This window comes from Aythya ferina (genome assembly GCF_964211825.1).
Source record: "Aythya ferina genome assembly, chromosome: 17".
NCBI classification, from domain to species: Eukaryota; Metazoa; Chordata; class Aves; order Anseriformes; family Anatidae; genus Aythya; species Aythya ferina.
In genome coordinates, this window is record NC_140316.1 from 8,990,796 (window position 1) to 9,016,329 (window position 25,534).

The following is a 25,534-nucleotide window of genomic DNA, read 5'->3' on the forward strand; positions in this document are numbered from 1 at the left end:
AATTAAATAAGCAGCTTTTAAAAGGGCCCTTGGGCCGAAGCGGCTTTTGTTTAAATATGATTGATTTGACATGTCCTTTCCCTCCCGTTTTTTCTCTCTCTCTCCCTCCCTCTCCCTTTCGGTGCAGGGATGGGAAGCGGGGCTGCTCGTCCCCGTCGTGCCGGCTGCAGGGATCCCGCTGGCCTTCCTGTGCTGGGGGCAGACCTGGAGGTGTCCTGCTGGAGTGGAGCCACCAAAAGCAGGGGCACAAGGGGTGGGTTTCGGGCCGAGATGGGTTCAGAGGAGCCCCGGGTGCCGCGCAGCAGCTTCTTTCTGAGCTGTGAATCATCCAGAAGGAGCTACAGCTTGTTTAATCCAAATGTTCTCCAAAGGGCCTCTCTCGGGATAAAACACCTCGACCAGAAGCGATGCCAGGGCAGGGACAGCACACAGCGGTCGCTACCCTCTCCCTCTTGCTTCTTTTTAAAAGCTGTAACCCCCCCGAGCTTCAGATTTTCCATAAATGCCCTCCTCTGCAGGAGGCTGAAGCCATGCATCCTGGAGAGGATCCCACATGTTTGCGCATGGCAGAGCCCCCTCCAAAGAGCTTGGGAGAGGAAGGAGGGGAAACTGAGGCACGAAGCAGGGAATGAGTGCCCAGCACAGCCAGGAGAAGGATGGATCCCCCAAATGTCAGCACGTGTGGAGCTCAGCCAGTGTGCAATAACAGGGGGTCTTACCAGCTTTGCTGTTTGACGTTTGGGCTGTCCTTGTGCTGACGACTCCAAAACCTCCCAAGGGGACTTCGTGGAGGTGGCAGGGGGCAGGTCCTGGGCTGAACGGCCACAGTGTGCAGGAGCCCGTGCTGGATGAGCTCCTGCACAGCCCCTGTGGCCCGAGGAGCATCTCAGGATCACCAGATTTAGCTCTCTGAGAGAAAGAGGAGCTGGGTGAAAGAAGCCGAGCCACCCCGAAGCAAGCGACACACCAGGATCTGGTGGAGCTTCACCCAGAGCCGGCTGAGCTCCTCTCCTTCCCCTGCCCAAAGGCTTTCAAGGGGTCTGCAAAGCCCAACGAGCAGCCCACATAAAGCTGCCCTGGCTGCTCTGTTAGACACCAGGGGTGCCAGTCGGTGCAGCCCCAAGCTGGGCTGCCACCACGAGCAGTATTTGCTCCCCACCCGTTCATCCTGCTTATTTTCTGTCCTTCTATTCCCCATCGATGCCGCACGCCTCGGGCTCCCTTCGCTCAGCGCAGCCACGCCGAGTTTCAGCTGAGGGAGCACAGAGTTAATTATCTCCACAAACTACTCGGGGGAAGCGAAGTATTCCCCGGACCTTGACCTGTTGCTTCAGTGGGATTTCACGTCTGATACTGTGAAATGGGGGGGTTTGGAATTGAGCCGGGGGGGGAAAAGGGCAGGTTATGCTTCCCATCACTTCTGGGTGCCTTTGGGTGTGAAGTTTTCACCAGGGATCACCAGATTTGAACATTGCCAGTGTCCAAAACAAGGTCCTCACCCCGGCATCACGCTGGTTTGTGGGATCTTCTCCCCCAGAAACAGCCCCCTGGTGCCATACCTGGTGAGAGCATCAACAGCTGGGACAAACACAACTTCTCCCTTGGCTTAAGCATCCCTGGGCCACTGGTGACAACCGGAGCTGCTTCTGAACCCTGCTCAACGCAGGCATCGCTGGAGACCTCCGAGGGCAGGCTGGAGGAGCCCAGCAGTGGCATGGGCAGAGCTGTCCTCCACGGATCCCCTCCAGGCACCCTGCCGTGGCTTTGGCTCCTCCACGACACACAAAATGAAGTGCAGGAGGATGTTCTTTGGTTTCAGCTTGTTCGTGGATAAATTGAACCCCGTGCCTTAGCCTCACGCCTCTGGCAGGTCGCATTCCCCCGCCGCACCCACACTCGTCTGGGTTCCCTGCCTCGGATGTCATCGCCCAGCTATCACCCCTCCGGGACGCCAGCTTCCTTCTGAGCTGCCTCCCAGTGACGCACCCTTTGTAATTATTCACACACGTTGCTAAACATTTCCTCTTTTCCCTTTAAAGCACGCGAGGCACCGCCTAGATCAGCCGGTGACGAACGCGCACGCAGAACAGCTCCTCGTCTCCACGCCATCCCGAGGCACCTCCAGCCCTGGGTGCCCTCTGAAACGCTGCACAAAGCCCTGATTTTGCTCCCTCTGAAATCCAGGCACATCTCAGCCCTGGTGTACAACACCTGAACACGGCACCAGTGCTGGATCTGCCCCCAGTACCAGGCAGCAGGGAGCACAGTGCCAGGGACAGCGACCAACCAGGGCTGGGTACCCACCAGGTGACAACAAAGCTGGCGAAGTGATTTTATGAAAAGAGGGTTAATGCTGACATGTAAAATTGTAATTCCTAAGGAATTATTAGCAAATATTTCGTGAATCTCAGTGCTTGGTCCTCAGCAGCACGAGGGCATCGTCACTCTGATGCTGAAGGGTCTTTGGAAATCCCAACCCAAACTGCAGCCAAAATTTTTGGCCACACCAACACAGACAATGAGTGACATCCGTGGCACTTTGGCGGATTTGGGCACATGAGAAAAACAACCAGGACATGTCCCGGAGAGGTGCTATGCCACCAGTCGCGGGATGCCAGGCTCATACCTCGCTCTTGGGGAGACCAGGCAGAAGGCAGAGCTCACTGTGGCACTGGAGAGACTGGGAGGTTTTGTAGGGATTTTTTTTTTTAAGGTATGCGGTTCTCAAAAAGAAAAAAAAAAAAAAAAAGGCCCAGTGTTTGCAGCCAACACGTGTAATCTGTTGCAGTCCTTGTCAGACAAAACAGTTTTGCCGTAAGACAGCGATTCCCAGAGGGGAAAGGGGCGAAGTGAAAATACTTTATCAGCTGCGTACATATGTAAAGCGGTACCCTGGTTGAAAAGCAAAGCCTCTTTCCCTTTGAAAGCAAGGCAGGGAGAGACGGGAGGCAATTGCCTAAGAGCAGGGACAGAAATGACACAGGCACAAAGCTGAATGCGGCAAACCCCAGGCCTCGCTCCTAAAATATGCTTATCTCCCTATCGGGCTGAAATAACTGCCAGGCTGTGGGGAGCGCGGATTCAAAACCAAATCCAAACAAACCCCAGCTTCGGTCAGTTTTGGAAAACTCTTTAAAAATATACGCGTGGCTTTTAATGTACAAATCGCGATTTGATTCGAAGATTAAGAGCAAATTCTGCCGCAGTCTTTAGGGTCGGCGGGGGACCTTGCGCCAAACGTCTGCGTCCCCGGGGCGCTGTGCCAAAAAATGTGCTGCTTTGGGAGGGTCACGCTGCTGCCCCGTACCTGCTGCTGGTTTCAGAGGAGATCCTGGGGCACAAGCTCGTCCTCCCGCTCCGAATTCAGGGTCTGTTTAAAAGGCCGAGTGCTAAAACCAGCCCTCTGCTTCGTGGGATGAGCAGACTCAGCTGGCAACAGGTGTGCTCGCCGCCGAAAATCCAGCGGTTTTCTCCCTCTCCATCCATCAGCGAGTGCCCTGAGAAGAGGGAAATAAAATGAATGGCGTGCAGCAGCTACCCGTCACCCCTGGCGAGACAGAGACCGCAGCTCGAGTTTGATTTACACGGATGGGGACAGGGATGGGAGAGTTTGGGGGGGATGCAGGCGCCCTGCCCGGTCCCCCAGGGGGATGCAGAGCCCGGGGAGGGCAGGAGCCACACGTGCTGATGCTGCCGGGCTGAGGAAGGTAAGAAAAAAGGCTGGGGGAGGGAGCTGGAAAAATAAAGGAGAGAAAGAAGAAAGGGAATGAGGAAAGGCAAGGGGGGGGCAGACGGAAGGAGCACGCGCGCGTGCCCATCTGGGCGCTGCATCACATTGAAATTGTCCCGCATTAAAAATTCACCAGGCAGCGAATTTTCAAGGGATTTGTAGTAATTAGATGACAAAATGCTGGCAAATCTCAGGCTTGCCAAAGATGTTACTCAGGGGTCAAAGACTCGACACTTTTGGCTGGGTAATTTGTAAGTGTCAATCACACTCAGCCATCAGAGGGAGAGCGGGGATCTAAGGGCTGCATCCTAACGAAGCCCAACGCCCCTGCCTGCAGCCGCCCCGCACCTCGCAGCCTCTTGCGAGGGACTCGAGGCACAGCAGCGGAAACACAGAGGCTATATATATTTATTTTCCCCCCGAAAAACTTCCCACTTTTCGTTTTTTGGGTCAGTTTCTAGTAGGAGCAGCGCCTGCCCTGGTTTTTGGCCGCCAAGCGCCGGCGCTTCCGTCCCGGCCGTCCTGCTGGGGGATGCAAAAAGGATTTGAGAAGTGGGTGTTTTTCGTCAGTCCTGCTGACACGTTCTTAAAATTGCCCATAGGATGGGCTCTGCCTTCCTGCCACCCTGTTGCCTGCCCAAACCAGCTGGGTTAATTAATTCGGACACCAGCGGGGTTGTCCCAAACCTGGCTGCTCCCGTTCTGGGGACCAGGACCCGCTACGGACCGAGCTGCCTGGAGCCTCAGGGAGAGGAGAAATTAACGGGTTTTCCACTCCGTTGGTTAGAAACCGGGCCATAAAATCCAAAATTGAGTTCTGCCCAAGGTGCCACCTGAACTCGCTGCCCTGACCGTGGGTGAAGGCTCCACGGGGCCGATCCCACGGGGCCGTCCCCTGCCCTTGTGGGGGGATTTTGGCTTGACCCACGTGAGCCCTGATACCGCTGCGGTGGCTGCCCCGGCCATTTTGGTCTGCCAAGGACTGGCTGCGATTGCCTGGAGGCTCTTTGGGAGCAAACTGCCCCAAAACAGGGCACCGTCTCCCAGGCACAGCACCCTACCTGCCCCAAAAACCTGGCCGAGCCCAGGATCAGCCCTGGTGTCATCCCAGCACGTGGAGCCTCTGCAAAGCTGCTCAGCAGGGAATTCCCAGCCTGATGCCTGGTGGGAGACAGCCTCGGGGCTGTCCTGCGATGCTGATTGAGGCCAGGCTCCACCAGCTCCAAAAAATCCCCCGAGAGAGCCAGGGCACTGGGGTTTGGGTCGCCGGAGAGGCAAGAGCACAAATGCCTCTCCATCTCCCGTGGTTATGAGGATGTCCTCGTTCCACCTGCGGAATCCCACCTCTGGTTTCGGACCACAAAGAAAGGTTTAAGCTGGAGGAAAGGGAGAGAGGGATGCAGGGAGGGGCACGGCAGAGGTGGCAAGGGGGAAAATTGCCTTTGGGAAGAGTTTCTGTGGTTTGGTTTGAGTCCGTCACCGTTCCTTGCTGGGATCACAGTACCTGGTAACTCAGCCACGCGGCAGTGCGCTGCTCTCCAGCCATCCTGCTGCCCTATATAAGTGAGCTGAGGGGCCTGTAAAAGTGGCTGTGGGTTTCTCATCAATTTAAAAAGTCATTTAGCAGCTGCAAAACGTTGCCTGCCAGCAGCCGGGCCTCGGAGGGGCATCCTGCCCCTAACCAGGCAGCGGCTGGGTTTCGAGACTCTATTATGCGGACTTAAATAGCACTAATTATGGACCGAGGCACCCAGAGAGCTGCAGAGGTGCTTCTCAATATTCTTTCTCCATCTTAATGCCACAATTCCTCTGTTTTCTTTCTTTGTCAGTGGTTCCCTTCCTTCTCAGCACCAGGAGCCATAAAACCCAGCGCAGGTTTTTCCTATAAAGCGCTGATGCTTTATAGGAAACCTAACCCCCACCTCGACTGACCGTGCTGGATGAGCGAGGACAGGGGACTCTTCCCTGTCCAGCGCTGCTGGAGGTGGAGCAGATCCCAAATGTGTGTGGCAACGATGACAAAAAGGCCAAAAAGCAGCGGCACCACCCTGGAGCTGGCACCCTGCTGCACAAGAGGGCTGGCGAGTGCTTCAGCCACCTTCGGAGAAGGATCTCACCCATTTGGGGATGCTCACGAGCATGCTTCTCCTCACTCCGGGCAGCAGCCAGGCACCTCTCTGCAAAAAGGCAAAGGTTTGAGACCCACCTTGCTGGAATTTGGTGGCTCTTTTGCTCCAGTCCCGAAGCAGCCCTCGGGAAAGCCCGGAGCTCCCCACGTACCCCAGTGCGGGTGGGAGAAGGGGCTGACCCCGTTCTCTGAGAGCCCAGGATCCAGCAGCAGGGTGGGAGGCAAAGCCTGACCACGCCGAGAGGCTGCAGAGGAGAAAATGAACCAGCAAGGTCCTGAGCCTACAAGAGCGCTCCGATCCTAATTGCGCCCTGATCCTAATTAAATGGCACAAATTACACGCCGTGGCACGCTGGGGTCTCTGCAGGACCGTGCTCCTGCACAACACCAGGGTGCCACCTGTCCCACGGGGTGACACTGGCCACCAAGAGCCAGCTTTGGGGATTTGGGGTGCCCTGGGCCGTCCCTCTCCTGGCTGCTCCCGCACCCCACTGCCGGAGCCTCTCGCTCCTGTGCCGGCTGCTTTGCATATCTCACCGATTCTGGTCACATCGTGCACACATATGCCTCAGCCAACGTTTGTTGATATTCTCTCTGCCTCTCTCCCTAGCTCCAGTTTGGGGTGAAAGCCTCCCTTATTAGCCAATTTGGATACCCATTTACTGTGAATTACTGAGCCTGATTATTATTCATGAATGGATAAGTCTGAAATCTCAAGCCCTGCCATGCGATTTCTCTCCCTCTCAAATGCATATATTTAGGGAAAACAGGAGGCAGCGTGTCCGTGTCATGCAGCATCGAGCTCCGGAGGAAGGAGAGCTGGGCAGGGCTCCTCGCTGCCCCCTTTTTTTTTTTGGCACTGACTTGTTCGGGAACACGGAACCGGGCAAGGAGCAGCGAGACCCAGGACAAGGTGCAGATGTGCTTAATGTTAAGGAGAGAAATCCACGCTCCCCAAATCCCCAGCAGCATCCACGAGAAGCATCCCCACGGCAATTTGAGCTTGCTGCTGTCCCCTCCAACGGGGGCCAGGCACCAGGAGTCACCCGGGTGGTGGCAGAGCCCGTAGGCACGGCGCAAATATTTGAGTGCCGGCTGCAGGAAGGGGAAAAGAGGTTTGCAGTCACCCACGGAAGGAGGCAGGAAAATCAGGGGCTGAACAAAAGCAAAGCCCTGGCTGCCACGTAGCAAAGTTTGCAGCACACCTGCACGCAGAGCGGGGAGCTGCCTGCAGCTGGAGCCCTGCAGTGGGGAAACCGAGGCAGCGCGGGGAGGTCTCCGCCCCAGCACTGCTTCTGCTGAAGGAGCAGCAGCTGAAATGGGTTTTGCAGAGCCCAAACCTTTACCGTGTGCTCCCTGCCATGTTTTGCTCAGCAAGCCAAGGCAGACAGCGCGCCGGGCGAGCAGGCAGCCAAGCTGGGAGCGTCGCTGCTGCCGTGCCAGCGCGCAGCGAGAGGGGCTCGCGACGGAGCCGGCAGCAAGCAGGGCGCAGGAGAGCCCAGCTGGGAGACGTGCGGCGGGGAGACGTGCTGCTTGTCCTCCTGCGACGAGTCCTGGAGCCCCGCTCCGTCTGCCAGCCTTTGGGGAAGGTTTTTTGCAAAGGTTGTGCGGGACTGAGGAGAGGAGGAGAGCGGGAGGCAGGAAGGAAACCAGCTGGATGCGGGCACGGGGCTCCCGTGTCCTCCTGGGAGTGGGGACAAGCAGCACGCACCCTTTGGGGTTCTCTGCAGGGAGCTGACAGCTCCTCGAGGCCTCTGCCAGCAGGCAGCACCGAAGAAAAGCTGGTTTTCCATCAAAGCCCTGCGATTCAGCAAACAGGCTGCCTTTGAACGGCATCCTCGTCCAGTTCCAAACGAGCTAAGGACCAGGGGGAGACCATTTCCCATAACTACGTGGACAGTTACAGAGTTTGCATTATTTTATCGTTAGGATCGTTTCGGATCCCAAAAAGAAAAAAAAAAAAGCAGCGGGGAGTGATGAGTTCTGCGCAGACCTACTTAGGCTTCTGGTTTAATTCAAGTTAATTAGCAGCTAGACGCTCGTTCTCGGAAAATTCCCGTTAAACCCGCAGTAATTTTGGGGTGCGGGACGTGGGATTCTTCCCACGTAACAAAGGAGCCGAGGCTCTGCTCGCGGAGCAGGAATTAACTCCAGCCGCTCTCCGGCGCTGCCATCAGCACTTCCATAATGAACGTGCGGGCAGATATCTGTACACACATACACAGCCCCCACCCCCCCTCGCACACATCAAACAGATTTCCTCGATACCAAATTGCCTGAAAAATTAACCAATGTCAAACTGCTCGGCGAGATAAGTATCATTAAGGGAGGAAGGAAATCTTCATTACGTTTGAAGGTGCGGAGAAAGCCCCTCGTGGACGTCCTCCAGCCCGAGCCCAGCCACGGCATTAAGGCGTTGGACGACGCATCAAAGGGTTAAATTAATTTTCATTAAAATTTAAATTTGAGAAGGCTCCCTCTCTCTCTCTCCTCTCCTCCCTCCTCCCCCCCCCCCGCACGTTTGACTGGCAACCATTTCATATTTCAATCTCGGCAGAACAAATTGAATTAGATGTTGAAACCAAACTCTGCTCTGTTCTCTAAAGCCTACATGCTCTGCTTGCGCTAATCCTTTTCGGCGCTGCTGCAGACCTCAGAGACGCTCAGCAAGAAACCTGCCCCGCCACAAAAGACAATGAGGGGAGGAAAAAGAGGAAAAAAAAAATAAAAAAAATAACACAACACGGGGAAAATCCAACCCCAACCTGCAACGCTGCGAAGCTCTGCTTTAATCGAGAGGCTGGGGGCCACACGTAGGAAGGGACCTGCTCGGCTCCTCCGTCCTCGGGGCAGCCGGGGCCAGCTGGGCACGTTTGTTCCTCCCTCCTGCAGGGTTTCTGAGCCACCTTGCTGTCTGATCCTGCTCCCCTGCCCTTGTACCTATCGATATATATATATATAAATTTGTTTTTTTTGTTTTAGCTCGAAGCGTTTTTTCCCATGGATCATGGGATGGTTTGCTGGTGGTGCGGCGCAGCTCCCATCCGTCCCCATCAGCTGACCTGATTCTTGTCCCAAGATGCAGAGCCCCCTGCTCTGAGCTGATCACAGACTCACCCTGAGGCTTTGCGCCCCTCTGGTGCCACCCCAGGACCCCCACCAGGAACACTGGGCAAAAAAAAAAAGGTAAAAAACGAACAAACCCCAAGATTCCCTCACTCCACGTTAGGCGTGTGGCTATTTCAGCTGACAGCCCCTTTCCCAACACTGCTCCACCACGTGTGCCTCAGTTTCCCCTGAAAAGGGGCAGTCTTTGGGGTTAGAAACGGGCATTTTGGGGCTGGGAAGCAGCAGAGCACTCGAGCAGGGAGCACCAGCTCCAGGAGCCCAGCTGGGGGAGGTTTGCAGACACCGTCCCAAAGCGGTGGCAAGAGGCCGGGGGAGAGCAGGGCAGGCAGGAGGTGCCCAAAAGGCCGGGCTCGCCGTGCCTCCAAGCAGTGCTGGTGCTGCTCCATCCCCTCCTTCCTCCTCCTGGCGTCTCGAGAAGGTGCTGGCAGCACGGCCACGCGGAGGCATCCTTAAATCAGAGCTGTTCCATGGGAACAAATGTTATCTCCAGACCCCGGACTCGCCGCGTGAGGCAGGCAGTTATTTAACCCAGCTCGGATTGCTCCCGCGGTCACGCAAGCACCTTCCCTTTCCTCGGGAGGGCCTCGGTGCTGTGCCCGTGCCCACGGCACAAGGCAGGAGGACGCATTAGCAGGGTTATTGGTCGGCTCCGGGCCCAGACGCGCTCGCTAGTCAGGAGCCAGCGGTGCTGGGGGTTTATCAAAGGCCGGTAATAGGCGAGGTGATGAGCATCCCACTGCTAGGAGGATTGGTACTGCCTCGCAGCAACAGGCAGACAGTGCCAGGAGGAAAACAGCCTCGGCAGCACTGATGTGCAGCACGCACGCAGGCACACGTGGGCGAGCACAGGGTGTTGGCACGGGGACAGCCCCGAGGCCTTGGTCACCGCCACGCGTTCGGCACCCGGCCTGAGCAGCACCCTGAAAACGGAGCCCTCCTGGCCCTCCTGACCCCAGCAGGATCTGCCCAGGGGTCTCAAAAGGAGGTGGGGGAACTGTTTTGGCTGTTTTTGCCCTGTGCCCATCTCAGGTGGTGAGACAAAGAGGAGCAGCCCCCCTGCTCTGCCCCACGCAGAGCGAGGGACCACTCGCACCTCGCCAGCCCTCGAGGGAATGCCAACACGGTGCGCAGTGCACCCAAATGTGAGCGTGGGCTCTCACTTGGAGCCTGAACTGAGCACAGATCTGAGCTGTACCCCACAAGCACATCCCTGGATGCTCCCAGGAGCCTTCTCCTCCTCCTGGCACCTCCAACCAAGGCATTTTGCCCCGCAGGGCTGGCTGTGCCCCGTACCCACCTTGGCGGATGGCAGGCAGCTGCCGAACACGGGCTAGATGGCCTCGTCTTTGTTGCTCTCCTCCTCTTCCAGCTGCTCCAGGATTTCACCCAAAACCTCTGAGCGTTTCCTCTTCTTCACGGAACCTGGGGAAAGGAAAAAGAAAGGCAAGGATCACAAGCCAGGCCCATGCATGACCACCACCAGCTCCAGCCCTCCTCATCCCCCAGCGCTGCCGTTTCCATCTCCCCAGCTGCCCTGGGAGTTTACCACGGAGTAAATCCCCATCCCTTTACTCCAAAGCCTTTTCTGGAGGCCAGCGACGCCAAAACCCTTTCCACAGAGCCCAAATCACCCACCCCACACCCGAGAGCACTCGCAGGAGCCCCCCCAGACGCACGGCAGGACGCGGACACACGGACACCGCCACGCACACCCTTCCCCGGGGAAGGGACACCTCCTCTCCGCACCCCACCACCGTCACCACAGCAGGTCTCAAACCTCCCCGGGGGGCTTCCAGCCCCTGTGGTGCCAAAACCATTTGTCCCCTGTGCCGGGGAGGCCGGGGACTGCCTTGTCTCCGCCGGGCACGAAATGCCCCCGCGGCACGGCAGGAGCCGCCGCGCAGCCCCCGCTCCCCCCGCGCTCCCCAGCCAGCGGCTCTGGCTCGCGAGAAGCACATGGAGAACAGCTGTTTAAATCCTGCTTTCAGACATCAAAAGCCTCGCTGGGTTTCTCAAACAAACAAACATACCATAGGACTGAAGAAAAGGTGTAAAATAAATAAATGGAACAAGCTGTGCATTTTCTTTTAGTATTACAGCTGCTGCGGGAGATAAACAACAAGTAAATGTCACAAAACATCAATACAGAAGAAATTAACCTGACAAAAGCTCACATCCCCCTCCTCTGCCTCTCCCCCCCGCCCCCCCCCAGCTCAGAACAGTTTTGCATTTCTGGAGTTCCCATCTAATGATTTTTATTTTTCAATTAATTCCTTGACAGAGCGCCAGAGCCCGCCTCGGCCTCGCTCCCCGCCGGGGGCTGTGGGGACGGGGGCGCCGGCTGCCACCCCCCAGACCCGAGGTGCTCGGTTCTGCCCCGCTGAGATGCCCCAAAAACACAAAAATGGGGACGGTCGAGGCCGGAGGAAGGCGCAGACCCCGCTGCCGACCCTACCCCTTACTCTGCCCTCCAGGCTCCTGCTCCCCCGGCCGTCCTCGTGCTTAGGGTTAGGAGGCAAATAGGGTTAGGTGCGAATCCCCCAAATCCGGGGCAGCTCTGGGTTTGTTTCTCCACCTGCAGCCCTTCCGCACCAGACCCCAAATGCCCCTTGTAGGGTCTGTTGGCTGCCCCTATCACACCCCAGGCGCACTGTATGGGTTTATTAGGAGAGCACGGGAAGAGGTTGGATGGCTCCAGATTTGGGATCAGAGCTGCTCCTACCCCTAAACCCACCCCAAGCCAACAAGGAGACCACGGATCCCCTCAACCACAGCACCTGAACCCATCGGACCCACAAGCAATATGGGGACAACCCCGACCCCAATGCCCCTCCCCAGCACCGGGGAGCCCCGAGAGCAACCCGGCGCCTGCCTAACGGGGAGGAGAAAAGGAAAATAAAACGAAATCCAACAAAACCCAGGAGGGTGGGGAAGCGAATTGGTTCGACTTCCGTTCTGCTGCTCCAAGCTGGTTAAGGTTTGCCCGCTAACGATCCCATTTGCTTCCTTTAAACAATAGCCAAAGCCGGCGGGGGTGGGCCGGGAGGGGGATTACCACGGGATTAGAACGTGGCAGGGTTGCGGATGCCACGCTAATCCTGCAGGGTTTTACTCTCTGGCTACGGCATGTGTTTGCATTAGTTACAGATGCTCTGTAAAAAAAAAAAAAATAATAAAAAAAAGGAAGGGAAAAAAAAAAAAAGGAAACACAAAGGGAGCCCAAAAGGATGGGAGGTGAGGGTGGGAGTGCAGCCGAAAGGAAAAAGGAGCCGCTTCGGGGGGCCGGGGCGAAGGAGGAGCAACGGGGGAAAGGTTGTGGGGTTGGGGAAGCCCCTTCCACTCCTTTCCCTTTCCCGTTCCCTTCCCTTTCACCCTGTAAAGGGTGCACGCTCCTGCCTTACTGCCCTCCTCTTCCTCGCCCTCTCCCACCCCAAACCAGAGGCGGCTCCCCCCGTTTCACCGCCCGCTCCACCCCTCGGAGAACAAACCCAAGCCGTCCCTTCCCCTTTTTTTTTTTTTTTTTTTTTTTTTTCCCCTCCTTGCGCTCGGCGCAAAATTCCCCATCTGTCAATTTAATTCTTTGATCGATGGGAAAGAGCAGGAAAAAACGGCCCGGCACAGCTGGCTTCCCAAGTTAGCCCTGGCGGGAGACCGCCAGCCCCGCTGGTGACGGCTGAGCGAAATGTTTGCGGAGAGCAGAGAACACAAGTCGATAGCAATTTAGCTGGATTGGGAGCACGTACCTTCCCTGCACGGAGCGCGGGCTCCCGGGAGAGAGGCGGCGCCGCCTCGCTCCTCGCCGACGTTTCCCCGGGCTGGAGCTCGTGGCTGCAGCTGCGGCCGTCGCGCGGTGGAAAAGGGGGAAAAAAAAATGCAAGGAGAGGGGGAATTGGTGCGGTGCCGAGGGTTGTAGGTGAGCACGGGGAGGGAGGAGGGTGGGGAGCGGGTGTTGGGGGGCTGGAGGGGAGCCCAGAGGTTGCAACGCGTGCAGGGCGCGGATGGGATCTGTCCCTCTCCATGGTTTGAAGGGTTTTAGGGTGCCTGTGCGCCCTGCTGTCCCGAGGGGATTGGCACAATGGTCCCTGGGGGTCAGCGTCCTATAAAATGAGGGTGGAAAGAGGCTGCTGGTGGCAGGATTGGTGCAGCCACCCCGATGCAGGGCTTGCCACAGTCCCTGCTCCGTGGGACGGGCTGGATGAGCGGCCCCAAAGCCGACCAACCTTCCTGAGGCTTCTCTCCCCACCTCACTGCAGACAAGTCCCTGTATCCACAGCCCTCCCTGCCACCCTCGTGGCTCTGCAGCCACCTCTCAGCACCAGCTCCCGCATTAACAAGGCATGGTGGGGTGCCATTAAACCCCAAAGAATCCAAGCGGGGTTTTCCCTCGCCATATAAGACCCCCCTGCCGGAGGCTGAAGAGGAGGTGTGCTCAGGAATGAGAAAAAAGATTTAAGCTCTTAGCTACTGAGCTCGGAGACAGCGGTCGGGGTTGGGCGGTGGGATCCCAGCCAGCAGCATCACCGACCCCACTGCTGGCAGCGGGGGCCTCGCTTCCTCCTGGAACACCACAAAGGCACGAAGAATGGCCTGAAAACCCCACAAAATGGGCAAGGGGCCCGCTCCACTTTACTGCACCTATTTGATTGAGAAGATGGCTCTGAAGCGACTTGATCGCTGGGACAAACGGCGGCACCGAGGCAGGATTTCGGAGGCCAGACCTCGCTCTGACCTAACGCAGAGTGGCAGATTGAGACCCGAGAAGCCTTCGGAGCTGGGGATGCAGAAATCTGCTGCACTGGCAGCGAGACCCACACAACGAGGAGCAGCAAGGCGAGCTCATTCCATGGGCAAGCCAAACCTCACTTTGGAAACTCCTGCGCATCGCTGCTGCGCCCACAGCAAACCAAAACGGCCCAAAGGAAAAGGAAAAGGAAGGAGGAAAAGGAGGAGCTTTCCGAAATACTTGCAGGGGTGTAGAGCTTGGAAGAAACGCGTCCTGAGACTGATGTGAGATGGGGAGATCAGCTCTCTTTGTCTTGATTCACCTCTTCTGGAGGTGAAAGATCCTTGGGGTGCTCCTGGTGGCTTTAATTTCTGTGGAATAACTGGGAAAAAGGGGTGGGAGCAGCAGAGCCCACATCACCCTGTATTGCTGGCAAGGTGACGATAGAAACACACAACACCCCTGCAGCAAGGCCAGCAGCTCCCAGCAGCATTGTGATGCGGCATCGGCTGCCCAAAGGTCCAAAAGGATCCCAAAAGGCTTGCAGAGGGGAGAAGAAAATGGCAGGATGGCAATGCTCAACACCACAAAGATGTTTGGGGCATGAAGCAAGGAATAAAGTGAGTTGGCCGGTGGGGTAAAGCTCACCCCAGCCACTGCGCTCTGCCTTTTGAGGGCGGCTGCCTGCACGTGCTGCTCCCCAGGTAGGGCTGGCAGGGAGGTAATGCTGCGTGTGCTCCCCACCCTGGGCTCTGCTCAGGAAGATCAGCCTCCAGATAAGGTGGGGAGGACACGGGGATGTGAAGGAGCATCCCCACGGTGGCTGCAAGAGGCAGCTGCATTTTTTATCCCTATCACCTGCACACCCACGGCAATACCAGGGCAGGGCACGGCTCCCTCCTGTCCTCAGGGCCACCGAGCGCCACTTGGGGAACCCTCAAGACCAACCGGCCTCACCACCCGGACAGGGAACTCCCCAGACTGGCACCCGAAGGATGAAAATCCCCACAGGCACGCAGGGAGAGGCTGCGCCCTGCTGCTGGTGCCAGGCAGCTCTCGTGCTCACCCCGCAGGGGCTTTGTCCTGGAGATCTGCTGCTGGCAGATCCCGCTCGGCACCGGGATTAGCCACCAGCAGCTTCACGGCGGAGACGTGAGTGTGTGTGCAAGGCAGGGCTGAAGGCACTGGATATTATTTTTCTCTCTCTCTCCCTCTCTCCCCTCGAGACGGGTTGGAGAGCAGAGCTGCCTGCCGTCTTCAATCCTATTTCCAGCCCCAGAAGACGGGCGGCGATAACCTCGCTCCCGTTTTCCATCCCAGCCCCCGGAGCCACCGCAGCTCCCTCCAAGGCTGCAGCCCTCCCGGGAGGCGAAGAAACCTCCTCCAGCTGCGCTCCGCATCCCCGCCTCAGCCAGGAAGGCACCAGGCAGGGGGGCCGGGGCGATGAAAACAGAAATCAGGAGGTGAGCTGAGCCTGGGGTAGGCGGCAGAGCTCGCCAGGAACAGCCAGCATCTGCTGCCAGTCTGCACCGACAGCAAAACCAAGCCCAGAGCAGAGGAAGAAGGGCAAAAGGAGATTCCCCCGTAGGAAAGGGGTGCACAGAGCATCACAGCTGCTCCCCTATCCCCCAGGATGGAGATTCACGCTGCTGTGGACGTGCACCCGCTCTGGGCTGGGTTCTGGGGGGCACATCCATCCCCTCCCAGCAGTGCCCCGCTGCCTCCCAGCGCTACGTGCGGGGTATTTCACAGGGCTGGACGCTGCCGTGCTCCTTCAGCTCTCCTTTTCAGCACCGTGCTGGAGCTCAGCCCGCAGCTCCCAGCGCTTCCAGCTCACCACGTGCCCCTTTTTGCTCCACTCCTGGCCCCATCGCGCCTCCCCTCATCCCTTTCCCTGCCAAGTCGCCTCTTTCCCTGCCTGCCCGTAAGACTCAGCACCACGCACACCACTTCACCATCATGTCACCGGGTCCTGCTGGAGCTGGGCTCGCTGAATATGCAAAACCCGCTGCTTTTCCACCTCGGCACGTGGCAAAAAGCAACCCCAGAGCTGCTCCTGCCACCCCCCGGCCACGGGCACGACGGAGAGGGGAGGCGGGGAAGGGATGCTGCAGGGGATGCAGGAGGAAGAGCATCGATCTCCAGCTCAGTCCTCCAGCCCAGGGGAGCCCTTCCTACATAAATATTTGCCAAGCAATGCATTTGTGCCTGTCGATGGCTGTCAATGGGAGCCCGCGGGGCTGCTATCTGCCGAGCTGTCATTCTCGGGCACCTGATCCAAACGGCACTCTCCGGATCTCAACCCACAGTCAAATTATTTGTCCTTTTTAACCGGGTTTCCGTCCTCCGAGGGACTCCCCTCCCCTCCCAGGTGTCTGTTAGACCCAGCCCTTGCTGGGCAGCCTCACGGTGCCACCAAGGGCGCTCGTAGCCTGTCCCCACCTCGGGAGCACCCTAGGGCGCAAGGCAGGCAGAGCAAAAACCTTTCAGCTGGCACAGCGCTGCCAGCACGCGGGGAGTTAACAGCCTCACGTGCACAGGGAGAGCTGTCAGACAAAGCATCCTGCCCGCATCCCTCCTGCTTCCCCCCTCGGCTGCCTCCAGCTCCTCTCCTGCAGCAGATTTCCTCCAGCACAGCCTCCTCGGTGGGCCCTGCCCGCCTCTGCTGGGCGAGACCCCCTGCGTTGGCACCGCCGGGGCTCCAGCATCCATCTGGCAGCCCCGGCGCGGCGGGGAAAGGGCCGGCGCGGAGCGGAGGCGAGTGCCAGATGGGCCGGTGCCAGCCAAGCTGCGTCGCCCGGGCCAGAAGGATGCTGCTACGTTACCGTGGAAATGGTCGGCTGTTTTCCGTCTCAGGGCCTCCACCGTGCTCTCCTCCGTGTCTGCCCACTCCAAGACCAGCCTCCGGCCGTACAGATGCGTGCTGTGGCACAGGGCGTTGAAGGCTTTCTGCAGATTAAAAGGGAAAATAAAAATAAATAAATAAATAAATAAAAGAAAAGAAAAGCAGGCTTGCATGAGGAAAAAACAGGGATGTCCCTCCCTCTGCCCTGAATCTAAAAGGCCACCACAGGACATTCTGCTCTGAGCACTTGGCTCTGACGGGGCAGGATTCATCTCCGTCACTGGCCGTGATGCCATCATTTATCTCCCACAGCCTTGCAGAAGAGCAAGTGCCCGTCGTCACTCCTGCTGCTCGCAGGGGAGCGGGCTGGGAGCCAGCACGTGGAGCAGCTCAATGCACTCCTCATTTCCTACAGGCTTCCAAGGGAATTCAGGTCTGAGCAGGATCGGGCCCATCCCATGAATGTACAAACCCTCAGGTCAAAGATTTTCATCCCCAGGGGCCCAAAGTGCTCCGGACATCGCGATATGTGGCTGGGCACGGGGCAGAGCAAAGGGGCACAGGACGCTCTTTGAAAACCCTGAGCTAGGATTCAGGAAATACATCAGGGCTGCAAACTCGCAGCGGTGGAACAAACACGGCCGCACACAGCATCCCTCTGTCCTCACATCTGGAGGGCCCCGAAGCAGCGCTGACGTAAGGGTAAGGCTGGAGAAGCCACGGCCAGTTGGTCCCACGGAGGTCCTGAGGGTGTCCAGCGCCGCGGGCAGGAGCTTGGGCAGCAGCACGAGCGCCTTTTCCAAAGGTTTTGTTGACAACAAAGGGAAACATGTTAAGTTAATCAACCCCACCGCCTGCTTTTTGGGTTTGGTTGGAGCGCTTCGTCAGATTTGGGGCAATGCTGAAAGCGAGAGGTTTCTCTGTACACAGGGCTCAAAAGTCTCGAAGAAGTCTCCACGCGAGGCTCGCCCAGCGGTGGCTCTGGATGGCCGCGGCTGCCCCCAGCTGTCCCATCACATCTCCACTCCTCCTGGAAGCGCCTTCGGGTGCCCAGGACAGCTCCTTGGAACCCCGGAGCCATTTCTGGGGACTTCAGCGCCCAGCTGCTCCACGGAGGGAGCAGAAATTCCCCGTGGGATGAAAGCAGAGCTCTCACCAGCTCACCACACCTCCTCCCAGTCCAACTGCTGGGCGAGGGCTGGGGGCCGTGCCTTTATCCTGCAGCAGGCTCTTCTGACTCCCACAGATTACAAATCTCCAGACAACGCATTTCCAGGGACCAGCTTCCCGTTGCCTGCATCTTCCCCTCCTTCTGATTCTCCTTCACTCACACAATTCCCGTTCATTATAAAAAAAAAAAGAGCACTGCCAGCTCCACCTCGCCCGGACCCCTCGCCGATGCACCAAGACGTCCTTCCACATCTGCCACCTCCCCAAACTCGTGCACGGCCCCGTTTTTTGGGGTGTGCCGCAGCCTCACCAGCTCTTTTTGCAGCCACAGCTGTTTTTATTTGCCACTGCTGTTGTTTTAAAGGCCTCTTTTCACTTGGAATGGTTTCCAATTAGCAGAGCAATGTGTTGGCTTGAACAACCACCCGGGGGGAGGCGGCAGGAGGGAGCGGCGATGGCTGTTTATGTTGGCACAAAGAGACGTTTCCGTAGCCTGGCAAAGAAGCACAGCTCAAATCGCCCAGTCCCGTTTGTTCATTTCTACTTTTTGTTTTTGATTTCTCACTACCTGCAGCACGAGGAGGAGGAGGGAGGCCGCAGGACGGGGTGCGGCCGTGGGATTGCCGGCCCCGTGGGATCACCAGGAGAGGTCGTGGAGCAAGAGGGAAGGCTGGCGTTGCCATCAGCTCGTGGTGGATGGAAATCCTGCTGGGTGAGGCACATCTCCTGGCGGCCAGGTGACACTTCCCAGCCCAACGTGCTCCTGGAACGAGGGGCTTTGAACCCAGGAAGAAGCAAAGCGTGGGATGGCGGGGTGAGAGCACGGGGACCCTGAGCTGGGGCACTAGAAGAGGATCCACGCCTTGCAGGTGAAAAACACCTCCACGTGTCATCTCCTTTGGAAAGCAGCTGAAAAATAAAACTTACGTATTCGTAGCTCTGCAAGGGATTAGTACTTCTCCAGGGCAAAGCAAGAACGCACCGATAATTCGGAAGACAAAGGGAGGAAGGGGAGAAATGCTGTCCCCATGCACCCACGTGGCTGAAGATCTTCCAGAGATGAGGAAATTCGCCACTGCTGCCATTGCAAATAAAAAACTGGGCAGGAGAAAATTCATTTTAACTGCAGGAGAAATAGGAAAGGGAACAAGGACGAGCAGAATGGCTTTCAAAGCAAGTGGGGCTGGGGACCTGAGGTATTTTTGGTATCCTCCACGTGAGTGTCTGAAGACCAAGCTGCCAGAACAGGAACAGAGGGCTGGTGGCCGGCTATAAAAATGGGAAAAGACCTCAAATTACTGCGACAATGCATCATTAAAGAAAGGGGATTGGAGCAGGCTTGGCATGTTGGAAGCACCTGAACTTGGTGGTGGCTTCAGCTTGGGCACAGCCAGAGCCTGGCATTGGATGGAGAGGCAGAAGGAGCAGGGAAAAGCAGAGAGGAAGGGAAAAGGAGAGTGAAAAACGTTTGTGGGATTCAGAGAGGGAATTTCAAAATGAAGGGAGGACTGATGAACCTCTCCGATGCCTGGGACAAGGCAGATGCTGCTTTGGAGCTCATCTGCTGTGCCAGGGCACTGCAAAGTCAGAGATCAAGGGGCTGGACCGCTGCATCCACCGCCCCCGAGCGCTACGGCGCGCCGTCCCTAAATGCTGTATTAATTTTGAGGACAGTGCTGCTCTGCCTCCAGATTCCCCCTTGCCCTATTAAATACTCAAGCCTCAGAGCCTCGGGGCTGGAGTCATTAGAGGGACAAAGGGTCAACAACATTAGGAGATTGATAAATTTCCCTTCCTCACAAGAAACAGTCCCAACTGAGGATGCTCTCTGCAGCGCCAGCTGCACACGAAGGATTTTTCGCGTGCGCCTTTTTAAAGGGCTGCCTGTCTGTCCCAAAAGGGCAATTCCTATTTGGAGACCAGATGTATTTTTATATTGACAGGGGAGAAAAGTGGAAGCCAGGCTTCCAGTTAATAGTTTAAAAATAAAAACAATCCCCCACCAATCCTGCACGGGGAACTTCAGGAAGCACAGCAAGTGCTTAATGCGGCCTTAACCAGAGATCAGCTGCTGTTGAAGCTCCCCTTCTCGATCCCCAAATCCCACGTGCTCCCAGCTAGCGGTCATCTTGTGCTGGAGATTTTGAACCAAAGGCTTGGTCAGCAGGTACGCCAGCCCTCTTTGGGAATATGGTGAAAGCAAGGTATAAAAACCCACAGAGTTTGGGGTGTGCAGGGGTTGGGGTAGCTGGATGGTACCAGCTGATGGGGAATTAGGAGGGTGCAGCCCCTGAAGCTCCCTCTGCAGAAAAACTCACGGTCCTGGCTCCTTTCTGAAACTCTGACGTGGGTTCCTCCCTCTTCCCTGGCTTAGCACACGTGCTGGGATCTGCTCAATGCAGATCCCAGCACGGCAAGGGGACGAAGCCCAGCCCGATGGGTGCCGTGCTGGCACCCCAGCGGGGATTTCGGAGCAGAAGCCCCACGTCTCCCTCCCAGCTTTGGAAAAACCTCCGCAGGCGCTCCCACAGCAGCTGTAATCGCTCAGAGAAAATGACAAACATGGGAGGTCACAGGCTTTAAATGCCCAACAAAGCCACCGTAACTATTCTATTATAAAAACATCATGTTTTATAAGACGCTTATAAGCAATTTCCAAATTACCACTCTGAGCAAAAAATGTCATTGATAGTCCGCAGCTATTCAGCTCAGAGGTCTCCGGGCCCACTCCCCTCCTCTCTCATTTCACTTAGCAATAAACTCTAAGCCAATTATGTCCGTGTTTACGATATTCAGGATCCTATTCATCAATACACGGCGCATCCTTTTCCAGACGGCCAGTGGAGTGTACTTGATGTGCCACTTGTGAGACAATTAAATCCCTCAAAGAGATGAGGGTAAAAAAAAAAAAAAAAAAGGAAGGAAGAAAAGCTGCTTTGCTGGAAAAGAGGAAAAACTCACGGAGTGAGCCTTCACAGGGTGGCTTCCTCACCGCACACTTGTCTCCGGGGTCGGTGCATCCCTGCCTCTGTGAGCTCTGGTGGGGTGGTGGGAGCAGGAGGGTCCCAGACAAGAGCCCTGCCAGAATCTCTCCCCACTGCCTGGCTGTGTTTTTCACCCAGGTGAGAGCAAACCTGATGAGAGACTCGGCTGGAGCAGAGGCATGTGCAAAAACCGCAGAGCAGGCAGGAGAGCCACGCTTCAAGGGGGCTCGCTGCACGACGTGCTGCTGAGCAAGCCAGCCCCGAAGGGGAGGGCGAATGCTGAGCTGAAGGAAGTTTGAGTTAGGATCAATACAGGGCTAACAAAGAAACTCTGCGCACTGTGTTATAGGGGAGGTCAGGCTGGAACAGATGATCTAATAGTCCCTTGTGATCCCGGATCGATGAATCCTGTCTAAAAACATAAACACGGCGATGCTTGCTCCCCCCTCCTCGCTCCTTCGTCTCCACTCATGGTCTTGAAAATTCGGAGTGGCTGCAGGTCGCTGGAGCCCCGTGGTACCTCCTCTTCAGCAGTGACATCCCTCAGCCTGCACCCACGGTTCCTCTTCCAGACACTGCACACACCTCTGGGCATCATCAGCAGGGACAAAACCCCAAAACCAACCCCAAGTCCTTCTTTTGGTCATTGCACCAAGGACACCAAACTTCTGCCCTTTATGGCTGGCTCAGTTTGGGGTTTCTGTGACGTGCTGCCTTACCTGCTGGCTGGAAGCACTGCCCGGCTTTTTACACACTGCCCCTGCCTCCTGCAGGACAGCTGTGCTGGCAGGAGCAAACCCTCGCCTCGGCTAGATCCTCCTTTTCAGAACTGCTGAAAACTCGTTTTTCCTTCCTAAACAGCACTGCTCAGGTCCCCAGGATGTTTTTCTGTAAGGTGTTCTGGGAAGCACTTTGGAAGGAGTTATATTGTGATGGAGTTTCTTGTCCTTACTGTGAGCTGCCTCTGGTTCCCCCAGCTCCAGCAGGACCGTGCGGGACCACTCATTTTATGGGCTACGACACCTGATAACCCCGAGCTAGCTGTCCCCAGAAGCTCTGAGTGACAGCCCCACAGCCAAGACCCACACATACATGGGGCAATCGGAGCTGTTTGGTAGCTGGATGCTCGGTACCACTTCTGTGAGCCCTTCCTCCCACAGACAGCAGCTTGCAGGGCTGCAAGCAAGGCACGGCACAGCACAACCGCCTGCCCCAGCTGCCCTTCCCCGTCTTTTCCACTGCTACGGAAGAAAAGCTGTTTGCCAGACACATCTGGAGGGTGATCCTGGCTGTTGGTTTCACTGAGGGTGATAAATTGGCCAGATCCCAAGTGCAGGCAAAGAGAAAGCCTTCAGTGGGTGCCCACCGTGGGGGTTTAGCTTCATTGTGGCTTTGCTGGTGAATCCAACAGCCTGCATCAAATCCCTCGGTGGAACACAGCCCCCAGGTTCCCTTCTGGCCCGAGACCAGGCGGGGACGGTGCTGGAGGGAGAGGAGCCGGGGGCAGGTCTAGGTCTCACCTTGGCATCCTGCTTGGTGAGGAAATCCACGAAGCCGAAGCCGCGGTGGGAGCCTGTCCCTGCCATCTTCTTGGGCAGCCGCACGGTCTTCAGCTCTCCGAAGGTGCTGTGAGGGAGAGAGGGAAAAGCAAAGACACTGAGACCGAGGGGAGAGCCCTCTTTTTATCCCAAACCACGGCAGCACCAGTTGCAGACACATTTCAGGCTCGCCAGCCCTGACTAAGGCAAGCTGTGGGCAGTGGCCGCTCTGCTTCCCTGTAAGCTCCACAACCAAAGCACGCAGCGACAGCTGAAAGCTCCGCTGGGATTTCACAGGCCGTCCTTTCTGCTTCACAAAGCAAAAACCTCCTCCAGTCTAACTGCTGTCCTTCTCCTCCCTGTGGATCTGCAGAAATCGAGGCCCCAGCCTGCGTGCCGTGCCCTGGTCGGGGTGGGCGAAGAGCATCTCCGTGTCGCAAGGGGTCGGATCAGATTTATTGGCACTTCAGGACACGGCCACAAGCCCCAGCGTGGCCTCGTGGGGTCTTTTCCTCCTTCCAGAAGAGCTCCTCTGCCCCCAGAGCCTGTCCTGCACACCGTGCTCGCAGAGGTCCCATCCCTCTGCTGGGTACCTTTTTCTGACTGGATTTCCAGCAGAGTTTCAGAGGAGTCTGAGTGCCACCAGCATGGAAAGCTGGGAACAGGGGAATAAATAAAGGGCGTTCCCATTCAGCTGGAAACCTTGCCACGGCATAGTTTCCCTGCAGAATAAACACATCCCTCAAAAACCAAAGCATGCAGCCACCCCACCGGCCTGGACCTCGCCCCAAAAGCCTGCAGCCAGACCCCGAGGCAGAGCTCGCAGCTCCTCCACCTCAGCTCTCCCACCCTGACATCCCCAAGAAATTCCCAACAAAGCCCCTGTTTTCCCTACATCCCAGCTCCGGCTTCCCCTTCTCCTCCCCTCGCCTCCATTTACCAACCCCACAGGCGCAAACGGCAGGCGATAAATATTTAACGCGGACGGGGGCCGAGGAGATGCGCCGGTTTATTTGGAAACCTGCACGCACAAAAGGAGCCCGGGATGCAGCGGTGCCAAAGAGCACCTGGGAATAAACACAGTAAAGGCCGTAAATGCTCTCATGAAATGATATAAGCTAAATCCTGGGAGTTAACCCGCTGCACCGGCGGCATGACCAGGCATTCATCCACCCAATTTCCTCCGGCAAGGCGGTGTGTAAATGTACCATTATGAAGCCTCCAAATGAATCCGCACGCCTCCTCCGCGGCGTTTCCAGCGCTCTGCCTCCCTCCTGCCCCCTCCGAGCTGGTGCTGGGCAAACAAACAAACAAACCCACACGGCGTGGCCTCGGGGAGCAGAGGGGCTCGGGTCCCTGCAGGGTGAGGATGCTCCCGGGGGTGAGCCGGGCACCGGAGCTCTGCGGATGGCTCCTCTCGATGCCGCGTCCCTGCGGGAGCTGAGAGCCCTGGGTGGGGTAAAGGGAGGGCTGCCGAGAGAGATCCTGGCCCAAAGGGGTTTAAAACGGAGGTGGAAATCAGAGTGATGATGCCCAAACCCATGGCACCACGGAAAACGTGACCTGAGGTACGGGCACCGCCTGTGGGGAGCAGAGTGTTTGCCCGAGGACTTGCAGCACCCGCTCTGAGCACTAAAGCACCAAGAGTCTCCCCCTGAAACCACACCGAGACCTGACACATGGCATGGGCAAACGCCAAAAATGCCAAATTTTTGGCAAATGCCAAAAATGGACAGCCCCTGGAGACGGGAGCAGGGCAGCTCCAGGCCCTGTGGGGCAGCCCTGGGGACACACATCAGCCTCGGCCACCAAGAAGACGACAGCGGGGACCCAGCCTGGAGCAGCACCTCCTTGGGGCTGGGGGAAGGGACAGCAGGGCCAAAGAGGGTTGGGGCTGTTGTAGGGGACCACAGCACAATGTTCAGCAGGGGAAGGAAAGCAGAGGGACAGGGCTGACCCCACCGGGGCTGAGGAGTAAAACACCCCCCCACTGCGGCGCTAATTAGAAAGCACAACACAGCAATTACCATCCCAGGAGCTGTGAATGAAGTGGAGAGCCCGGGCCTTTAATGTTCTCCTCTCCAGCGCAAGGCAGAGGCTCACACCTCTCTTTTCCAATTATTTCCTCCAGATTTGTGCGGGGGAAGAGAGGCAGAGGCGGGGGGGGAGCCCGATTACCCCCCGCAGCGCCAGGCTCCTCGTGCCGGGGGGACACCGATGCTGCAGCCCTGGAGCTCAGGGACGGCCCCAAAAACCCCCAGGAGAGGGGCTGGAGGAAGGGACAGGGATGCAGCTCATCTGAGCGAGGTGGCAGGGCAGGGAGGAGAGCAGCTTTTACATGGGCTGGTGTGCCAGCTGCTGAAACCCAGCTCACCGCTGAGATCCCACCGAGCTGCTTTCCAACACGGGTGGGGACAGCTACGGAGGAGGGTGGGCTCCCAGCAGCTCTGACCCCTTGTCGCTGCCTCCTTCCCCTTCCAGGACACAGCTGCGATGTCTGCAGCCCCACCAGCATGCAGAGACTGGTGTGAAAACACAGCAGACACCCCAGGAGCCGGGTTTCCCCTTGGAGCTGACATCTCTCTCCTCTCTCCACGGGGAACTGGACAGCGATCAGCCAGTGCTGGCACCAAACCCCACTGCTGGCGCAGAGCACAGCTCCAGGCCAGGCTCCTCTCCCCAGCACCGGGCTTTATAGGGCAGTCCCAGGAGCCAGAGTAAGAGTGGGTGAAACCTGAGCAGCCACAGACCCCCCTGGGACACGGATGCTCCACCAGGAGCTGAGCTCCAACTCCTTGGAGCTGCGGAGGTCAGAGGAGGGTCCTGGCTAATCCACAACCAACCTGGACGGAAAGCTCCAACCAGTCACTCAAGCATCTCCTGCCCTACTGCATGTCAGAAGAGTTAGGATGAGGATTTCAGCATCCGTTTGCCTGCCTGGGTGAAAGCTGGGGAGCTCCAGAGCCCCTGCAGCAGTGCCAGGGCTCAGCCGCAGCAAAGCCCTTCCCGAATCGGTGAGTCCGCCTCTGCAGGAGGCTTCAGCCTCCCCTCTGCTCAGTCCTGCCCTGGGCAGACCCACGGCCCTGGCCCTGCTTTCTGGCAGAACACCTCGGGTGGCATCACACCAGGCTGCTCTGAGATCAGTGCGCTCTCCTGGAGCCGCGGCAAAACCAAAGTTGCCGCGTTTTGCCTACCATGGGGGGTGGGCGATGGGAAACGTGGGTCGGGCTCCTGGTGGGAAGCAGAGCGGAGGCACAAGAGGCTGGGTTTGCAGGGTTTGGCTCTCC

The 25,534-nt window shown here is 57.3% G+C and overlaps 1 protein-coding gene and 1 long non-coding RNA gene across 4 annotated transcripts in view; both read right to left on the minus strand.

The window, feature by feature from the left end:
- Positions 1–3,114: 3,114 nt before the first annotated feature.
- The window catches only part of RBM19 (RNA binding motif protein 19), a 70,628-nt gene continuing 48,208 nt past the window's right edge, over positions 3,115–25,534 (minus strand). For all 3 annotated transcript variants that reach the window (XM_084538733.1, XM_084538734.1, XM_084538732.1), the window contains 4 exons: positions 22,230–22,335; positions 16,536–16,659; positions 10,285–10,409; positions 3,115–3,497 (listed from right to left, as the gene is read on the minus strand). In XM_084538733.1, coding sequence (XP_084394859.1) covers positions 10,318–10,409; positions 16,536–16,659; positions 22,230–22,335 — 322 coding nt within the window. In that variant the 3' untranslated portion in view covers positions 3,115–3,497; positions 10,285–10,317. The remainder of the gene's footprint in view (positions 3,498–10,284; positions 10,410–16,535; positions 16,660–22,229; positions 22,336–25,534) is intronic.
- Positions 10,418–16,468, minus strand: LOC311446036. Its single transcript, XR_014698723.1, has 3 exons — positions 13,623–16,468; positions 12,731–12,821; positions 10,418–11,089 (listed from the first exon to the last, which is right to left on the minus strand). It is a non-coding gene; the product is annotated as an uncharacterized lncRNA (long non-coding RNA).